Source organism: Amia ocellicauda, chromosome 10, assembly GCF_036373705.1.
Source record: "Amia ocellicauda isolate fAmiCal2 chromosome 10, fAmiCal2.hap1, whole genome shotgun sequence".
Taxonomy (NCBI): Eukaryota; Metazoa; Chordata; class Actinopteri; order Amiiformes; family Amiidae; genus Amia; species Amia ocellicauda.
In genome coordinates, this window is record NC_089859.1 from 32,400,675 (window position 1) to 32,421,195 (window position 20,521).

Here is a 20,521-nt window from a genome sequence, read left to right on the forward strand (position 1 = left end):
GGTGTGACATGGAAAAGAGAACTGTAGATCAAAGCAAGTGCAAACATCTTAGGGAGGCGTATTGTATTAATGGTTCATAAAGCTATTATTGGGTCAAATATGTCTCTTCTCATCTATAATCATTCTTCTAATAGATAAAATGTAATGTATTACACATTTCATTTTTTTTTTAATTAGTAAAAGCTACTTGATAATTTTCACAATTAGAAAGACACAACAGCACAAAATCTGTGAAGTTGCTGATTTAAAAATCTCAGGTGCTTATGTGGAGCTCTCTAATAGCATCACCTTTTTTCTTCATATAAAATCAGCAAAATTAGCACAGTATTTAAATGTATATGAATTCAAACCTTACAACCACATAACAACGTGATGTATCTCTTAAGGTATTTGCTCTCGTTCAGCTTTCAGAATGAGCGTCAACCAGAGAATTGTAATGAACAAGTCAGACAGGAAGTTCAACAAGGAAGAATTTAATTTATTGGAATGAGCATATCTACAGTACACCTTAAAGCATGTATGAATGTATGACTGAATGAATGAATGCTTTGACTGTTAATGGAGATGTTTTTTCAGATGTTTTTTGTCATTCACTATGTGCATACCACTATGTGGTATGTATTGTTAGTCAAATTATTGACCAATGACTGTAGAAACACACATTGGAGAGCACCGAAAATGTCTCAGGGTATGTATACAGCTTTCTATTGTGATAACTGAGAAACTATGAAATAAACATCTTATTTGTTTCTATTTATAATTGATCTTGCTGGGTTTCTTTTTGACAATTACAGTAGCTGTCCACACATCAGTTATTTATAGTTCTAAATGCATATGAAAATCAAGCTATATCCTCAGATGATCTGTCCTGAATAAATAGTTTCCATGAATAAACAAATAAATTGCTTTGATAATATTGCCCTGGGAAATCAGATAAATTGTTTCAGTAAACATTAAAAAAGCTCCATGCTCTTCCCAGGGTGATGTGTAAGTAATAACTGGAAGGAAGATAGATAAAGAGAGTCTCTCCATAAAACAAATAATACATTTAATAGCAACCTCTTTTTTATTAAAGATAATATTTCATTTTTTTTCTCAATGCTTGCAAATCAGCATGGTTTATGTTCAGCATTATTTACACTGTTCAAAAATGCAATATTTATGTTCATCAAAAAATCATATTTGTTTCCCTCAGAGAAAGTAATTTAAACTATTAACTAGACAGGTTGTTTTTATGGAATTGCATTCAACAGCGCTTTTGGCAGCCTGATGTAGGTGTGAGTATCAAAATGTCACTGCTAATTGTGTCCTAACAATAAAGCGTAAATGTTCCAATTATTGGTGTCTACCTTGCATTTGAATCACTTTGATTAGATATTTGAGAGTTCTGGAAAAGTCTGCAGAGGGCAGCACCCAAAAAGTGATTTAAACCAAACATATTTAGCATATTTCACCTCAAACATACAGACATTTCATATTAATTGTATGCAGTGGTTGTGGTTTACTGTTGAGTTTGCTTTCCAGACTTTCCTGACAAACTAGTTATGGATTGTCACCCAGTCACTATTTTTATACATTGTTTCCATAGTTCAAGTGTTATGTATGCGCTAGTCATTCTAAAGTTCTAAGGCTGTGATACACTATATTATCAAATTTGTTCTCCTTGAGCCACTGTGTTATAGGCCAGTCCAGAATTTGTCAGATAGCATTGTTTGGTGTTTCTCATTATGTTTCGTAAATAATCTAGAATCATCTAGAATCAAGACCACACATACCAGTTTGTCCTTGCAGCCAAACAAAACAACTTCACTTGACCCTTGTCCCAATACATTAAGTCACACAAGACAATATAATTATAGTAGCAGGAATAGATATCTTCATTAACCTTTCAGCTGATACACATTGCATTCTGGTTGTAGTTGCTGAACTAGATTATTCTTCCAAAGATTAATTTGCCCACTACCTTATCAGTAGTGTCCCCCATGGATATATATATATACACACACACACACACATATATCCATATCTATCTATCTATCTATCTATCTATCTATCTATCTATCTATCTATCTATCTATATATATATATATATATATATATATATATATATATATATATATATATATATATACACACACACACACTTCTAACCTGTACACCATGTGAAACCTCACCTCAACATTAACACTTAATGTTAACATCAGCACTTTTCATTGTTTCCATATTTCCTGGTATGCAAATGTTCTTTAACTCAATGTTACCTTATGAATGTGGTTTATTCCGAGTACTGCATTTCCTTAAAGTGGAAGTAATTAAAACTAAAACGCATTAGTCAAAGCTAAAGACATATAAGGAAAGTTATTTCTATATATTGATACAAAAAGTGAATACTGAATATCTGTGTACTAATCAGTCTTATTCTTGTATTACTGATCAAGCTCATTATCCTTAATACTCTTAAATATTAAATATTGCTGTATGGGTCTACATTTAATAAATGTCAAAAATGTATAGACCTTCCTGCAAATGTCGTGCTATTGCCTGTATTAAAACGCAAATATAGTTAATCACTGACTGAGAGAACGCTCTTCCTCCTTTACCCTTAATTTATCACCAAGGAAATCACTTCTGGATTGTTGTATGGGAGTTGTAGTGTTGAATCATGGGACATAATTTACAAGAAATGTATAATGAAAAATAGGAACAAATACTTTATTTTTATCGCCAGCGTATTGAATCACTATCAACTACCGTCTCAGTTGGAAGGTTGTTATTTCCCTAACGTGCGTGTTCAAAATAAAAAGAAAATAAAAACAACTACAACTCCCAGAGTGCTTCGCGACAAGGACTCGGCATTGTGCAGTGCAGGTTGATTTGTCACTGGCTGCAGATGCCCAGAAGGAAAAACAAAATCTGGTATCATGCGATTGAACTTCAGATCTATTGCCGCCACACGAAGAATGAATGAAATAAAGGAAGAGTGATAGAATGGCTGTTGAAGGTAAGGACAGAGAGGTGTCAATGCTCAAACTACGGTCTTTGGCACCACAACGCGAATAAACAGACACCTGGAAACTAGTTGACTGTGATTGGTTAGCGGCGGAGTCGGTGCATGCCACAGATGCTCACTGATGTATGACAATCCAGTGTGGCTTAGAGAAATGAAACTGGGAGCATTATGAAATATTTATTGTGCATGTGGGCAGGCCAATCTGTTAAGTTGCTGAACAACGAATAGCAGTTAATATTTGAAAGCGACCACCGCTACTGCACTTGTCAAAAGAGGATCTGTTTAGACCGCTCTGGAGACATTTTACTTGACTCTTTCCTTTGACCTGTGATGTGCGAGTTGGCTATGGAGGGATAAGGTTCATTCTCATGGCATGAATTGGGCAGGACCATTGTATTATTAAGTGCAGTGAGGTGCCAACATACTTGATCATTTTGTTCAAGCTGTCACCACGGGGCCCTGGCAGGGGGCAATTATTGCTACTTTAATTCCACGCACTTTTTAACGCCATGTGTTTGCTAACTGAGAATTGAGAGAGACTTGGGTTTTGGGCTGTTATTTGGCTTGGGCATTTTCCTAACTTGCAAGCAAAAGCATCCACAGCAGGGATTGTAGAGTTACCTTGGTATGTTGGGACAAGCACATCACCTGCACATCAGTGGCAGTCTTTGGATACAGAATCGGACAAGAGGTAGGCGTGTAGGTTGTGTGTTGCATGTGTGTGACTAATGCAGACATTAGTGTGTCTTTTCTAAATGTATATATGTGTGTATGTATATATCAACTTAAATGCATGCTTGAAACGTCTATTGTGTACTTATGCCAAAAAGCAAACTGTTTTATATATGCAATGAATGTATACAATCTGTACATATTTGCAGTTGTTGTAATAGGATTTTTTTTTTTTTTTGGAAGGGTGCAATCGTCCTTTTCTTATAACAGCATAAGGATTCTATACATTTGCAAGTACAACCTGAAGCTAGTGAACTTATTAGGTATATTGACCCAATACCCAATGAATTATCGGATTAAATTAGAGCTCTTTATTTAATAAACTCTTCAAAATCCAGTGTCTTTATTTATATGTTTAAGTATTCTTTGTATTATTATTAATACATAATATTATTATTCTTGTAATGTGTATAAGCATCTATATTTGGGATAGTGTAATTCAGGCCATTCTGTATGAAGGACTGATTAAAACATTAATCTCATATTAATTAAATTGGAGAAATGTAGAGGCTTAGATTTTGCTTTGATGCTTAATAGGCTATGCCACTGGAAGTGCATATTCTGTTTCAGTGCAGAGATGCGAGTTTGTTCTGTCTTGACTCAAGTTTCACAAAATCTTCAGAATTACTAACATAAATAAAAATATTATCTGTAATCAATAATGTAAAACTGATATCTAATTAAGCTATTTATAATTTTTCTCCTCAGCACTTGGAATTTGTACAATATTGAATTTTGTTTCGTCTGTGTATTTATCAAGTTCACAGTATTTTCAGAATAGGGATTTTGACTACTTATCATTAGGAACTAACCACAGTACTGCAAGTTTTATAAGTAACTTAAACCGTACAACAACAATTTGTATACCTAAACTGAACAGCTGGTGTGGTAATACAATTATACATTCTTTCCTATTACTATTACAGAAAGGTATATTTATGATTATTTATTTATTTATTTTCCGACTCCCTTATCCAAGGTGACTCACACGATTACCCTGTATTGCACTTGAGACGTTGTACAGAATAGTGATTTATTGAAACTTTATTGATCTGCAGTACATTATGTATTCTCAATTTGACCAATGTGTCTGATAAATTACAAGGAAAAGAATAGTCTAAAATCGGATCTCATAGTTTGCCACAAATGTGTTCTCAGACCATTTCCTAATTTTTGTCTGTGACTACATACAGTTTATCCAAGCCAGTCATATGACTGCAATGTTTACTTCATGCTAAGTGAACAGTATCCAGGAAGTAGTACCGTTCCTTTGTATTTCATACAGGGTTGGTCAGACCAGGGACCTGAACAGATTAACCTCTTGAGACCAGAAAAAATATCACTTTCTTTTTAACCAAACATCTAAAGTGGTTCAATTGTCTGATTAAGGACACCAAAAAAAAGAACACCTAGATCAAAATTAAATCAAGACTACAACCCACCCGCTTAATCCCAGTTTCCAAATCTAGTTCTCTTTTCAGAAGATACTGGATTTAGGTGATGAAAGTAATCAGTCATTGTATTAGATGTTTGTAATTGTCAGGTGGATCAACATTTTTATCTTGATTATCCTTATCTATTTTCTTTTTGTAAACCAACTCTTGGGCCTTAAGGCCTTTTTAATACCATATACAATTACATTAAAAGTTCACTTGTTTTCATCTGTCATTAAGCTATGGGTGGGAATTAGAATCTTAAAACTGATAATAAATATCACAACGTTCCTTAACTTTACCAAAAATGGAAATTGAAATGTAAGTCATGTAGTATTTTACACTTACATGCTAATTTCATTCTTTCATTCAAACTATCTGCATTAAATAAAATAAAAACTAAAGGAAAATAATGTAAGATTTGTTGATCAAGGCTATTATTTGATTATGATAACTGGGCCAAAAAATAATACAATAGGTATTAACTTATCTGTTATATAATTCCTTTGGTATTCGGAGTGCTAGAGGAATATTCCATCCTCAATACTCTGGCTATCCAGAGCTGGAATATTCCAATTCATCTGTAATGTCAGGCTCTTCTGGTTCACATCAGATTGACCTGATGTTCCTCTTGACAAGGTTCACACTTAGGAATTCCTGTCACTAGAGTCGATGCAAGGGTTGAATGGATTTCCAGTGAGACGCTAGTTCTGTGATAATTTGGATTATATATTTCACACATTATAACTGGTATATTGTTATGTATTAGGCTGTACAACAAAAGTTGGTATCCCTAAACTGAAGTACAGCTGCTGTGGTAATAAAAGTAAACATTTTGTCCTATTTCTATTACACAAAGGTACCCTGTGCTGCACTTGAGACATTGTACAAAAGAGTGATTTATTGAAGCTCCTGTGATCTGCAGTACAATATGTAGGCTGTTCTCAATTTTCCCAATATTACATGGCAGGAAGAAGAATAGTCTTAATGCACTGGATATTCTATAACTACTGTTCTTGGAAACATGTCTTTTATCTGTGAATATAGTTGTTTTGCTGACAGTGTTAGGCTAGAAATATATTAACAATTTAAAACAAGTTATTTGACATTTGTTCAAGTGGTGTTTTGCAGCTGACAAGAAGAGTTGTTTTTTTCAAAGCATGCACGAAATGCTTGAGAAATGATATTATAATTATGTATCCACTTCTGGTCACATTAATGCAATTGTCCTGAACATGTGACAGGGACATTGCTTTTGAAATAAGTATTTGATATTATGGGACTGTTCCTCTTCAGCATTTATCTGTGTTTTTAAATGTTGGGCTTGACCTTTCAAGTGCATTTCTCAAAGCTCAGCTGGTGGTTTAATTCAACTTTGCTTCACAAGATTTATATGCATATTACCACTGTGTTTACACTATTGGTGGTCGGGGGGGACATTTGCTAGAACTTATGTAGTACACAGTAGTGTTGTGAATGTTTTCCTATTGTAAGGAACAGAGTAGATTTAACAAGCAGTATAATAAGCAAGATCTAAGAATGTTTGATTGCTTCTTTTCTTCTTTATGGCCGAGTACTCATGTTGATTGTTCCCTGTCTCTGCATTGTTGTTATGTGCCTCTATTGTTTGTACTAAACGCACTGTCAGAGTTGACACTTCTGGGCGCCACTCTTCTCAAGAATGAGTTGAATGCAGTATGAGTGGGAATTAGTTTGTAATTTGGAAGCTGAAGCTGCTGGCTGCATTGCAACAACACACTGGGATAACAGGCTGCATACCTGGTGTATAGGAATGTCTGCGAATTCCAGACTACTTGCCATTTACCTTGGCAGCAACCATTACCCTTTTATCTTACGCCATACGTCTAAAGACGTACGAGTGATCCCTGCCTTTGAGAGAATCTTTGTGAGATTATTATCTCACAGTTACCCATGTTTACAAATTTGTGAGCATTTTAATTAAAGAGTAAAATGTTTTCAAAGACCCAATTTACATAATGATATCAGCAGGAAATTATATTCATGTTCACATCTTACAGGTGTTTAATACAGATATTTATCTTTATGCCTAACATATATTGTATTTTTGTAATCACCTCCTATTCACTCAATTGGCAATGTGACTATTTTTTCAACAGTATTTAAACTACACAGAATTCAAGATTTATTAATATCTGAGAAAGTGCTCTGTTTGGCCATTTTTGGTTTGTCATTATTTCATAGAGTCCCCTCTTTACTTCTTGAGCCATTATGTGGATTCACATAGAGAAGTTTGAGATTTTTCAATAAAGTGCATATTTTATTAAATTATTAAATTAAAAAAATCATATTTTATTTTAAGTTGAAACAGCCCAACACATCCAACTTGATAGAATGCACTTTTGCAAATTTGAACAAAAAGAATTGGGCACCATGTCTCCATGTCTCTTTTGAATATAAATAATTAAATGCATAAAGCAAATCAAACATTCATAGTTTTATCAAATAATACAATAGGCCTAGTTCTACATAATACTGTTTCTAATTTAAAATCCAAACTGGTAATAGGTTAGATAATATGAAGATAGCAACTGTTTAGTATCCACAACTGCAAATGAAACACAATCTAATTTTTACATTAGATTGTCAATAAAATAACTTGTACCAAATAAATGTTTATTTCCAGGCATTTGATCAATCTTACAAACAAACCACATGAATCTAGAGCTGACAAACATACTGCAAAAAGTACAAATTGTGAGAGATCCTTTAGGTTTTTCCATGGAAAAGAATGTTACTTAAGCATCAGAAATTTACATAATCAAAGCCTCTCAGCTCAAACACTCTCTTCTATTGTCTCTTACTATTTATCAGTACTGTGTAATTATGTTGCCACTGCTAAAGCTGGCTTGGAGCCCTGCCAGTGGTTACAAAGTGCCACCCTCACATCAACATATTGTTCTTGTAGGTTGTTAGAAAGTCCTCATAAAGAAAATTGTAGAATCAAATAGCCAGTGTGAACTCGGTATAACTTTAGTGAAACAAGTAAAACAAAGGACACGTTTGTTGGTGACTTTTCTACATTGCCAGGTACATTATAGTTCATTATAGTTATAATAAAATCAACTGCTTAACTGTAGACATGGGGCAGATTTCAATCAAAAAAAGATACAGCCTAGAAATCCATGTGAGTATCCTTTCTTACAGTGTATCTTTACCCTAGACCCACGGGCAGTAACGCACTCACCGCGGATTTAATGTGTATCTAATAGTAATTCTGTAACCGAAGTTCGGATCAGGTTTTCAATAGTTCATGCAGCTCTCTCTCTGTTTGAAGGCAAATTTTAAGAGATGAGCACCATCGAGTATATAGTATAATTGCTATTATTAATATTTACACAAATAGGTAAAGCATGGAGATGTCTGGATGATATTTATGGAATATTGTTACAGGCATATATGTGTGTAACTTGGAAGCCAACACATCCAGTGTATGAGGTTTGTGCACTGCACATTGGGTGGATTAAATAAATAAATACATAAATAAATAATCCGTTAAAGGCAAATGTCCACAGCATAGTGGATACATTTAGGATTGGAAACAAATAGAAACAAACAGATAATCTTGTATGGGTGATCAATGTTTTGCCTTTATCCCAGGCACATTATACAAAGTGGAAGTGATAACTATACATGTTACACTCACACACACAGACGCGCGCACACACACGGTACACAGCTGGACATATTACAAGGTGTATTGTAAAGAGTATTTATGTATGGAAATGCAATGTAGACAATGCTACAAGGCTAAATATATCTGTGTAACATGATCAAATATTTAACATGTATGTGTAAACATTAAACACTGGTTTCTACATTATGTATTTTGTCAGTGCGGCCACAGTTCACAGGCTTTGGAGTGATATGGCGAGTACCGCAGGGTCTTCTGTCAGGACCCTCCTAACACAAAATGTTGCCACAATGTTGTGTGTTAGCTGGGTAAGTACTGCACCTTGAGACACAGAGCATAAAGTTTGTACTTATTGTCTCTTACAGTAGATGACATCAAGAGATCTTAAAAGTATGTACTTTGTACTGATGTACACATCACTGTTCAGTTTCAAGTGATGATAATACAAATTGTAATAGGCGTTTATATCACAACATCGTGTCCCGCAGTGGCATATTTAGGGGAAAATGAATGCGGATGGAGCTCCACGGTGGATTCGAAGCCACAGCTCAGGCACTCTGCACCCCAGTACTGTGTTACACCCGTTAGGCCAATCGGTAGACATATTGAGGGTTAACACTGTACCTCTTTATTTGAAGGGTTATATCACTTGTAATGTGCTCATATTAGCTGGGAAGTGAACGCTGAATAAAAGTTTTACATTGATCTGTTATTCACCTAACACATAATTGATCCACCTAATAAATAACACCTAGCTAAGGGCTTCTGCCAATAATAATAATAACTGCACAGTTTTCATCAATGGCGGCTTTGGTTTTTATTTTTTTATTTTTTTATTCTATTAATAGTAACCGCTACAATCTATAGTCTTGTAGTTTTGTGTCAGCGGGGAGAATAATGCTGTGGATATATATATTCCTCCTTGTGCTTGTGCAGGGTTTGTGACTACTTTATGGTTCCCCAGACTATCCCATTAGCTTTTAGTTTGCATTCATGCAGACCAGATTAATTTGCTTTAGGTTTAGTGAATCCTGCAAGCTGAATCAAGATTCATCCCTTGTAATATTTTATTCCACTCATTAGACAGGTGCCACAGTGCAATCCTGCATAACATGTTCATAAAAATAAATACAAAAAGTCAACAAACATTAAAACATTGCAATCTAACATGTTCCAGTCTGCATTGTTCTGCATTGTTTTTTGGTTTGCTACAGCTTAAAGACTTTTTGCAGCATAAAATCAAAGCTTTCTGTGTAAGTGTACCTTTGGCTGTTCAATGCATCTTCTGTTGTTTTTGGAAGAACACAATCAATACCTACACTGAAAAATACAATATACAGTTCAGACGGGCAGAAATGTGCAGTTTCTAAAATTGTTATTATTTATATTTTGGTTGATTATAGTAAGTACAAAAGTGAAACACCTTTGCAAACTGAATACCATCATTCTGTTTGCCAGTCTTTTGAAACTACAGTTCATGTGTTTTGTAATGAGAATGATGAGAAGAAGAAGGGGAAAAAAATATCTGATCATAATGCATTGCCTTCCACACATCGGCTTAAAGCTTACCATATTTCACAAAAGTCTTCAAATGTGTCTTGTGTTTTAAATCGGGTTCCTATCTCTGTGAAACTCTGCAACCACGCAAGTTCCCCATTACTGATGAGGCAAGATAATTAGGCTGAACACAGCTTTGGATCATCTTGTTAATCCTCCCTTTCCTCTAAGGAATTTCACTGCAATAAAATGAAATAAAAAAAAAAAAACTAAACTCTGCAAAACGCATACTAATGCTTGCTTATTTCTAGAATACTGAAGAAAATCACAAGCTAAAATTATTCCAGCTTCTATACTACTAGGTGTATAGAAATGTAAAATAAATCCACATTCAGTATTACTAAAGAAGTCACTTTTCACATCCATCTTAATTGTTTGAAAAGAGATGCTGCTTAATGTAGTTATCTGATATTATTGCAAATGCCCGTTTAATCTCCACTTTGGTTGTAACTTTGCTTTAAAGTAAGGCTACTTATTAATTCAGAAATGCTTTATAACTGTACATTTACAAAATTGTTCTTGAAACTAGTTATTTATCAATTAGGCCTATATTTTTTTCAGAGATTGTTTAACACAGAGTCAGCCTAGAGAAAACTGTAAAAAAAAAAAAAAATAGAAATAAAAGTTAGTGTTTAAACATTGGACAGCCACTTCATTGATTTCTATTTAACGAACAACACCAAATGAACTAAAGGAATTGCCAAATAACATTGTTTCAAATGAAGGGTCTGACTACCTTCTACTTTTATTCTCAATCTATTTAATATGGAAAAATGCCTTGCACACGGAAATGATCATAATGCAAAAACTTGAGCCTTGCATTTATTAAGCAAATACATAAATACATTTTAACAATGGAGTACTGAATTTTCTGATACATAACTTTTTCATTGGTTCACTGATTCTCTTGTTTAAGCACTAAGGCTGCATGTGCATGCATGTGGAAGTTAGTTTTCGATTTCCATTAATTAAGATCAAAATTGCTAAAATGAGAGACCTATTAACCTGAAATTCTATACTGATTACTGAAACTAAAACTAAAGATTTGGCAGAACTGCATGGGTTTCCATATAGTGGCATTGATTTTAATATCAAATAAGTGTCATATTTCTGTTGACTAAATAAACCTCTAATAAGCCATGCAACACAATGTATATATTTTTTAACGTAAGACAACCAATTTAAATCTGATGTCTTATTTAGCACTAGTCTAGCAGTCCTGTGGTCCGAGCTGAAATGGAGTGGAGAAAGGTGTTTAGGATCAGTGATTTTCCCTGATAACACAAGGTACTGGAGTGCCAACATTGATTTTTGTGTTTGAAAACAAATAGCCTATACAGAATTGACTCTCGAATGCAGTAATAGTGAACATTATATTAACCTATAATTGTACCATGTCATTTTATTTGCCCCCTAGTGGAGGCAATAACTGCATACTCGGTGTTTCTGTCACAAGCTGTTTTTACAAAATATTATATATCACACATGAGAATCTAGCCAATCACAGAGCAGCATTTTCAGAAATTACTATACCTCTTATCTTTTGTATAAATGTAAAATGTATATAAATTAAAAAAATCTTCAGTTACCAATGACGTTTCAGTACACTTAGGCTAGTGCTAGTGGATGTATTTATTTTTATTTTTAATTGTTTCTTCATGTTTAACTAGCATGAAAACACAACACAGAATGACTACTGTAGTTACAGCAGATCCTAGACCAATACATTTTGAGATGGAGAGAAAGTGGGCTGATTGTTAAATGTAACAAACATAAATGTATTTTTCACTGTGAAGATGTTTTGTTTCATTCTGATGTGTGTGATTTATAATAAGTTAATAGGTTGTGCGAATGCTGTCTCTTATTATAGAAGAGATGTCATTTTACCATTTGTGCAGTCACAACCGCTCAGCTTCACGGTTCTGTTGATGTCTCAGTGACCTCTCTTTACAGTAATCCCCTGAAGTTACGTCGTGATTGGTTCTAAGACTGGTGATGAGATGATGTAATTGAAACCATTAACCCATAATTGTATTAAAATAAATAATCGATACAGTCAAGTAATTTGTAAAGAGTATACCGACTTGCTAAACTATAGAACACGAGGTAAGCCTTGTACACAACTGATTCAGTCACGTGCTGCATTCTTGTGGATGATTCTGCACAGAAGCAAACTGAGCCATGTGTTCACAGGGGTCGCGTTCATGTAGAGCAGATTTCTGCCGTTCTGTGCGGATCTGTGCTCCAACAATGGAATCGGAATTTTGTGCAGAACTGTGGAAATCTACACTACGAGAATGCAACCTTAGCAACAGTAGTGAAAACAACAACTGCTCAGTGCAATTTTGCCGAAATAAGTGTGGAACATCGTAAGAGGAGACAACTTATATTGGGGGATGACTGTACAGTAAGAGACACCCTTTCCAACTACCTATTAATTTATATAGTAAACCAATAGATGGCAGCTAATCTTATCTTATCTTAAGCTTATTTGTGTTAGAAGTTGAACTTCTCCAGCAAGCATTTTAGAAATGTATTGTTTAAGAAAGGGATGGCTGCCTTGTACTGGCACACTAGTAAAAATGCTTCCAATTAAATATTTGATGTTCTCATTCAGAATTGTGAAACATCTACCTGACTGGTTATATTATTTAAAAGCCCAAAGCAGATTGAAAATCCATCAAAGGAAAAGTGAAAATATAATGTACAGTCACAGTAACACTTCCTATAAGTTTATGGAGTTTAACTAAACTATTACTAATGTATTAATTTACTTTTTGTGCAATCCTACAAACATTGAGATGTTTTTTTGCTGCTTTAACCTTAACTTCCAGAATATCTTCATACCTGGGACTGATTTTACCAGTGAAAAATAGCTGCTTAATGGTGGCCAGCATATCCAAACCTTCAAAGCAGAAATAAAATCCAAGGGCTTTAAGTGGAATTACAAGTGCTCTATTTTTACTGAAGCAAGATTCTTAGAAAAAAAAAAAAAAACTATTACATCTCCGTAGCAGTCTTATTTTAGTAATCATAAATATTCATTTCAGTGAGACACACATAACAGTAATGTTAAGCAGGCGAATTCACAACACTAGCAATTCAAGCAGAAAATATTTTTCACAGCCAGGCTTAATACCTTAAATGTTATTAAAAATAATAAAGGCTTGACCTAAATTCAAAGATAAAGAAGGAACAAATTTAATAATTTCCCAGCAAGTGATACAGTATTATGTGTGGTTTTCATTAAAGGAATGCTACATTTTCATTCAAGTCAGTTCGTAGCTTTCAATTTCAATGTTGACTTAAATCACTTTTCTTCTTTTGTTCACCTTTGCAATGGATTATGTTTATTCCCATATTAATATCAGCAGTGTTTGCACTTAAAAAATGCATAAATAAAATAAACAACAGATCTCTTTGGTGCCGTGTTGTAAAGCCAATGCTAAGTGCATTTCTTAAAATAAATTACTGTGACTCCATGTTTGTAGAAAGTGACACAAATTCAATGTTGTTAAATGTTTACATTAAACATGGTGCTTGTGCACTACAATCAGGGTGACCCATAAAGACTTTGCTTAGGTAAAGTGTACATGAAGATACTGTCTATGTATCTTGGTTTCTTAGTTTTACCATGGAATTGAATAACATCAGATTTGTGACAATCAAATGGACTTACCCCAGCTAACAAAAACAGGTCCTTGCGATGTCCCCTAAATGTTCTCTAAAGTTGTAAAGACGTTGCAAACTAACATTACCAGAGAATTTTATGGGAAACGCAAAGTTAAGTTGTGGGTTTAGGTTGACTTCATTTTATTGTTCATTTTATTTAATAGTTTTCTTTGTTGTGGGAGGAGTCAGCCTGCCAGCACCAATATAAGGGTGCTGGATGCTTCAGTAGAGAGACTTCCCCCTTGTTCATATACTACCCTGGTTTCTGTTAAGACTGAAGTATGTATCGGTTTAGTATTTTCAGTTACATTTAGGTTTTAGTTTGTTTGGACTTATTTTTGCCGACTGTAATTTTTGGTTCCCTGCTTGAACACTGCCCTGTTTTGGAATAAACGTATCTTTTTTTGCACAACTCCTTTGTGTTCCCACAGCTTTGTCTCTCCCCCATCGAGCAGTTGGGAGGGCTCCTTCACATTGATAATTAAGATAAATGAGGAATGTCAATTGTAGAAATTAGATGATTGCTAATTAATGATAGAAAAATTAAAACTCAATAAACCCATTCTTGACAGCTAATTGAATAACAGTATTACCCATTGAATTCATTTGCCATAAGGTATATCTGCTGCATGATCTCAGATTCACTAAACCCTGATGAAGGCTTATTGGGCGAAACGTTGGTGGGTTTCTTTCCTAATTGAAATTAATTGATTTAATATTGTAGTGATTTAAGAGTGTGCTGTTTTTTAATTATTGTTTGAGATTTCATTCTGTTATCTTGCACTTCTACCGTGTTTGACTGTAAACCCTGTTAAAATGTTCCTAATGATTACATTCTACCACTAAAAGCAAACAAGAACAACGTTAATGTCCTGTGAATGTCCTGATTATATTGTCCTGCCATAACCATTAGGAAACCAAAAGGGGACATTTCCTAAAGTCCTTTGAATGTCCTGATTGGAACGTCCTGCCATAACCAGTAGGAACCCAACATTTCCTAAAGTCCTGTGAATGTCTTGACTATAACTTCCTGAGAAAAAACAATAAGAAACCATAAGGGGACATTCCATAAAGTCCTGTGAATGTCCTGATTGTAACGTCCTGCTATAACCATTAGGAAACCATAAGGGGACATTTAATAAAATCTTGTTAATATCCTGATTAAAACATCCCGTAGCAACAAAATGGGTTCCAATATAGAACGTTCTTAGTGTCCTGTGAATGTCCTGATTGTAACATCCTGCCATAACCAATAGGGAACCAAAAGGGGACATTTCATAAAGTCCTGTGAATGTCAGGATTGTAAAGTCATAACAGAAACCAAAGTGGGACCAAACCGTAATGGAATCACAAAGTCCTGTTCTGACCACTGGGGGACCACAAGGGAACTGTGGTCCTGTGCAGGTCCGCTTTGTAATGTCAAGTAAGAACCTAAAGCGGACCTATTCATAACATTCAGTGTGTTTGCAGAACGTTTTAAAAACATCCCAGAGAGAACGTTATTTCTGGGACCTAAATAGAATGTTCCCTAAAGTTCCCAGGACGTTCCCTGTTAGCAGAGTACTCTATTGCTTGGGAAAAAAACTGCTACTCCCTCCTGGCCGGCCTGCCTGCATCTACTACCCGCCGCTCCAGCTCATCCAAAACTCTGCGGCTCGTCTGGTGTCTCTCTGCCCCGATTCGCACACGCTACTCCACTGCTCCGATCCCTCCACTGGCTCCCGATAGCGGCACACATTCAGTTCAAGACACTGACCCTCACCTACCGCTGTCTCGACCACACTGCACCAAGCTACCTTCAGACCCTCGTCTCCCCATACATCCCCTCCAGACCACTGCACTCCTCCAGTGCCAGAAGACTAACCCTGCCTCCTCTCCACTCTCCTTCCTCCAGAGCCCACTCCTTCTCATCCCTGGCCCCTAAGTGGTGGAACGACCTGCCCACCGAAGTCAAAACAGCAGAGTCCTTGACCTCATTCCGGCGCTTACTCAAGACGCATCTCTTCCGACAGCACTTGTAATATTAGTCCTCTATCCCTGCTAGATAGCACTTCACAGTTTTTATTATGCTTCTTGCATTCTTGATTTGTTTTCCTCCTTTCTCCCTTTCCCATAACCCCTGACTGTGACCCTACATCTTGACAGCACTTAGCTTTCACCGTCCAGGATGTACGACCTCACTTACTGTACTTGTGTAAATTGTAAATTGTAATTTGTAAAATGTATTATTTTGAATTGCTATGTTTTAGTTAAATTGAATTTGTAATGATTGGTGCCTTGTACTTACTGTATTTTTGCACTTAAGTTGTAAGTCCTCCTGGATAAGGGCATCTGCCAAGAAATAAAAATAATAATAAAATAATAATAATAATAATAATAATAGGTAAATGAACTGAGTTGACAAAATTCATATTAAACAAATATCTTGACACTCAAGCATGAAAAACGAAAGCCCACAAAGTACCAGTTTAACAAAGTACCAGCCAGTTCTTACAATGGAGAAGCCCACAAAGTACCAGTTTAACAAAGTACCAGCCAGTTCTTACAATGGAGAAATCCTTCATGGTTGGTTGACTGTCAGGTGCATAAATTTGATTCTTTCACAAGTGTAATCCATGTACAAAACAACTTTTTGGTTATGAATAGAAACCTCCTTCAAAATGAGGGTGTGATCTTAAGGGCTCATTAAATTAAGAGCTTTAAACTAAGTTACACATTGAAGCCTTTATTAGGATATAACCATAAATAGATACATTTCTAGAAAGATATGAATACAACCGTAAGACCATTAAAATTATAAAAATACTTAAGTTGGTGAGTGAATTAGAAGAAAAACTAGTTACATTTTTCAGTTTTCACGTCAGTGGATATAAATGTCTTTAAAAAAAGGTGTTGCCGTGCTTGTGACCATTCTAAGCTGCCTTTTATCTGATAACCTTGAAAAAATATATTTATACCCTGCAAATAACCAAGGTGCGGCTGTTGTACTGTTTCTCAATCATAACAAGAACAAAAATATATAGGTCAAAGTAGTTTCTCCTGGGAATACTTGAAAAGCTGCAGAGCCTAAGTGCTCTACATCTGAAGTTTCTTACTTTGCCACCACCATTATATTTTTCATTACATGTTTTTAGACATCAGCAGTCTTTCATTATACATATTTTGTCACAGTGTTATCTGTGTATTTTATCCTTCCTGAATTGTTGTGGATCAAGCAACATCCTTTTACTTCTCCTCTTTCCAAAGGACTTTCAGCTATCAAGTAAGTCCACATGCATCATCATTAGTAATTGCAGCAAATATTTTTATTTTGCCCGTAGTTCGTGACTGATATTCAGGGCTTTTGTTATTTATGTCCCTGGCGATATAGGTCATTTTTTTTTCCCTGAACCACATCTCGCAGCTATTTTCAGCTTTGTACTTGGCCAACTTTTCCAATGCATGAATGGAACTGTTTGGCACAAATTAGAAAACTGCATGTGAACAGATTGCATAAAATATTGCTTTTAACAATATACTTGTATTCTAACATACTTTTGTTGTACAATTATTGGATCTGAAAGAGGAAAATACCTAGGTGGTTTCAATTGTAAAGGGCACTCCAATCCATTACAGATTGTAATGATGATATTGGTTATGATGTAAGAATAGTGAGAGAGTAATTCATAAGGGATGATAATCATAGATTTAAAACAATTACGTATATATTTTAATAATGCCTGCAGTGTTTTCCTAAATACATCTATGAAAGTGAAGAACACTTTTTTAAAAACATGCATTTGCCATTCATGACTTTTTAGAATGATAGGATACATGCATGAATTTGGTTTTAGGCAGATTAGATTACAGAACAAACCACAAATCCAGCCTGGACCGCATGAATATCTACAGTGCACGTATATGGAAATTAAGCAGAAAACCTTAAATTAATCATTTTCAGCTTCTTGCATTGTGAAATTAACCCTGCTGTCTGCTCCAAGATTTCTTGGGGTGAGTTTGGATATTCTTTGAGAGCAATACTAGTTCAAACTTGTGAATGTTAAGTCTGGAAAGTGCAATTTTCTGTAGGAGATTTTGTATCTTGGAAACAGCAGGAGACTGATGCTAAGCTTTGTAAGAAATTGTACAAATTTTGTTACACTGCATTTGAAAGTTTGTATTACTGGACTTGTAAATCCTGTGCTGCATTATTGTGCTAAATCCTGTGAATAAGCATCTATTTGCTATGTGCAACCTCTCCTTTGCACCACAATGAACATTTGGCAAAATCAATACATTTAAAATAATAAACTGGTCCACTTCTGATTTTCCATAAAGAATATTTGAATCCTGAAAATCACTAAGATGTGGAATTTGAGTATTCTGTGCAGAATATTTTGTTTAGGATTTCCAAAGAGACCAATTAATATTTCACCAACTTTGTCAGTGAAAGAAAAAATGCCCCTAGCTCACATCTCCTGCTGATTTCAAATCTGTTCTGTAAATTCCAGCAAGTCAGCACCACAGAATCGATGTAGGTGTTATCATACAGAACTAGTCTTCAGTCCAAGGTAGCTTAAGTGTTCGTTAGTGTAGAGTCAAGAGAGATGCTGCTTTTTCCATTTACAAATTAATATAGTGTCAGGGTTGGGGCTAATTAGCTTTTTCAGACCCATTCCAAATTCCAGTTCCAATTATTTTTGCCACTAACATAATGGGCTGTTCAGGAATTGGAATTGAATTGAAAAAGGAATTACATACAGAATTAGAATGGAAACACTGGAATTGACTCCAACCCTGTGTACAATCCAAGTGATATCCATTATTTTTTATGGTTGGAAGTTGTTACTTCTCCATTGGAATGTTGTTATTTTAATTAAAAGGCCCTTTTCATCTCTGCATACCTATTCATTCATCAACCTGGTACAAGTCAAAGTTGTGGCTTATTAAACAATGTCTACTAGGCACACTTCACTTTCACAAAAAATATTTTGGCGATCCAAATGTTTTTCTTTTGTTCACTTTAGATTAAGTAAGAATGTTAGGTGAACTTTAAAACAGCATCCTGCTGATGTTTTGTTTCATGCATCTTGAAATTGGATCAAAGGTCTCTTCTATAACTGGGGAAATTCAGTGAATTGGTCAACTTACAAGGTTGGATCTGTCCTTTGTTTCTGTATTTCCTACTCTATCCATCCATAAATAAATAATAAAAAAGTAAATAAATAAATAAACACTGTTTAGACATCTCCATCTTAAATGTGCTTTCAAACTCTTGTTTTTACTTCTAATTTTAACATCTACTTACAGTACCCCTGGGATGAACCCATGGACTTTAACAACAATAACAACAACTACAAAAACAACAACATGGATGTTTTAATGAAGCCTGATTTTGTTACCTTTGTATTGGTCTATCAGAAGATTTAAATGCAGTCTTCAGAATTTGACACTTTCATGTTTTTTTTTTTTGTCATTTGTATGCATCATTTTTTAAAAAAAGATTTAAAATAGAGGTAAAGTGACTAACAATTCAGATGGGATGAGAGGTTATTCTAGCTTCCAAGACTGATGGGAAATGAGCAATCATTTATGGTTTTATAGCATTTGGCTGAGTTTCACCTTTGCTAAAGTGAAACAGATGGATTTTCTTTTTTTTTTTTTTTTTCCCAGCAGCGGGCTGCGAAAGCCTCCGAGTACAGTGCTGACAGTGGAGCTTTTCAATTCACTTTTGATTGCGATTCAGTGTACAATACTAGATAGTGATACACAGCTTAAGTTGTTTTAAGGAATGTCTGGGTATGTGCAGTTTTGATTGCTAAAAGGGGTGATATTTGTATTATGAAAGGGCACTGAAATGTCAATGAAAATATTCAGCTGCAACAGAAGACATTTAAGGAGATGGTGAAGAACTGCATTAGAAATTACCCTAGACTGTCACTGCAGTGGTAGGAAGCTCTGTCCATGGTGCTGATTCATAATCTTTGAGAAGTAACCTTGCATTGTCTGTATGATTGTTGGACACACTTTATGTAGACATATATCTGAGTTTCCCATATTAAAAACAGCATACACAAAATAGATTTACTTTGTTGTGATGCCTATGTCTGGTGTTCCTTTTAAATGTTTTCCTGTAATTTTGTTCTATATTTTCAGTTAACAAAACTCAAATAGATTTTAGCAAGGACATCTGTATTACTTTTCTATTTATTTGTGGAAAACTCCTTTTGTTAGGTAGTGCTTTGGTGCACAAGTATATGGAATTTTAGCTCCTTTACAGAGAAAGTTCCTGAAACCATGGGCTGCTGTTTGGTGATCAGCTGAGCTAATAGTAACTGCCCCTCAGAGTTAGCTTGTGAAAATCTGCTGCCTTCATAGGCAGTTCTTTATACAATAGTTTGTTCAATACATTGAATTTAATACTATATTACATTAAATTCAATTATCATTCTGGCATAGTTTTTG

The 20,521-nt window shown here is 34.9% G+C and overlaps 1 protein-coding gene across 2 annotated transcripts in view; it reads left to right on the forward strand.

Moving 5' to 3' along the window:
- The first annotated feature begins 3,150 nt into the window (after positions 1-3,150).
- samd12 (sterile alpha motif domain containing 12) overlaps positions 3,151-20,521 on the forward strand; it is a 121,746-nt gene continuing 104,375 nt past the window's right edge. Inside the window, exon 1 of one of the 2 annotated variants that reach the window (XM_066715966.1) lies at positions 3,151-3,701. In XM_066715966.1, coding sequence (XP_066572063.1) covers positions 3,638-3,701 — 64 coding nt within the window. In that variant the 5' untranslated portion in view covers positions 3,151-3,637. The remainder of the gene's footprint in view (positions 3,702-20,521) is intronic. The other variant, XM_066715967.1, reaches the window with a different exon arrangement.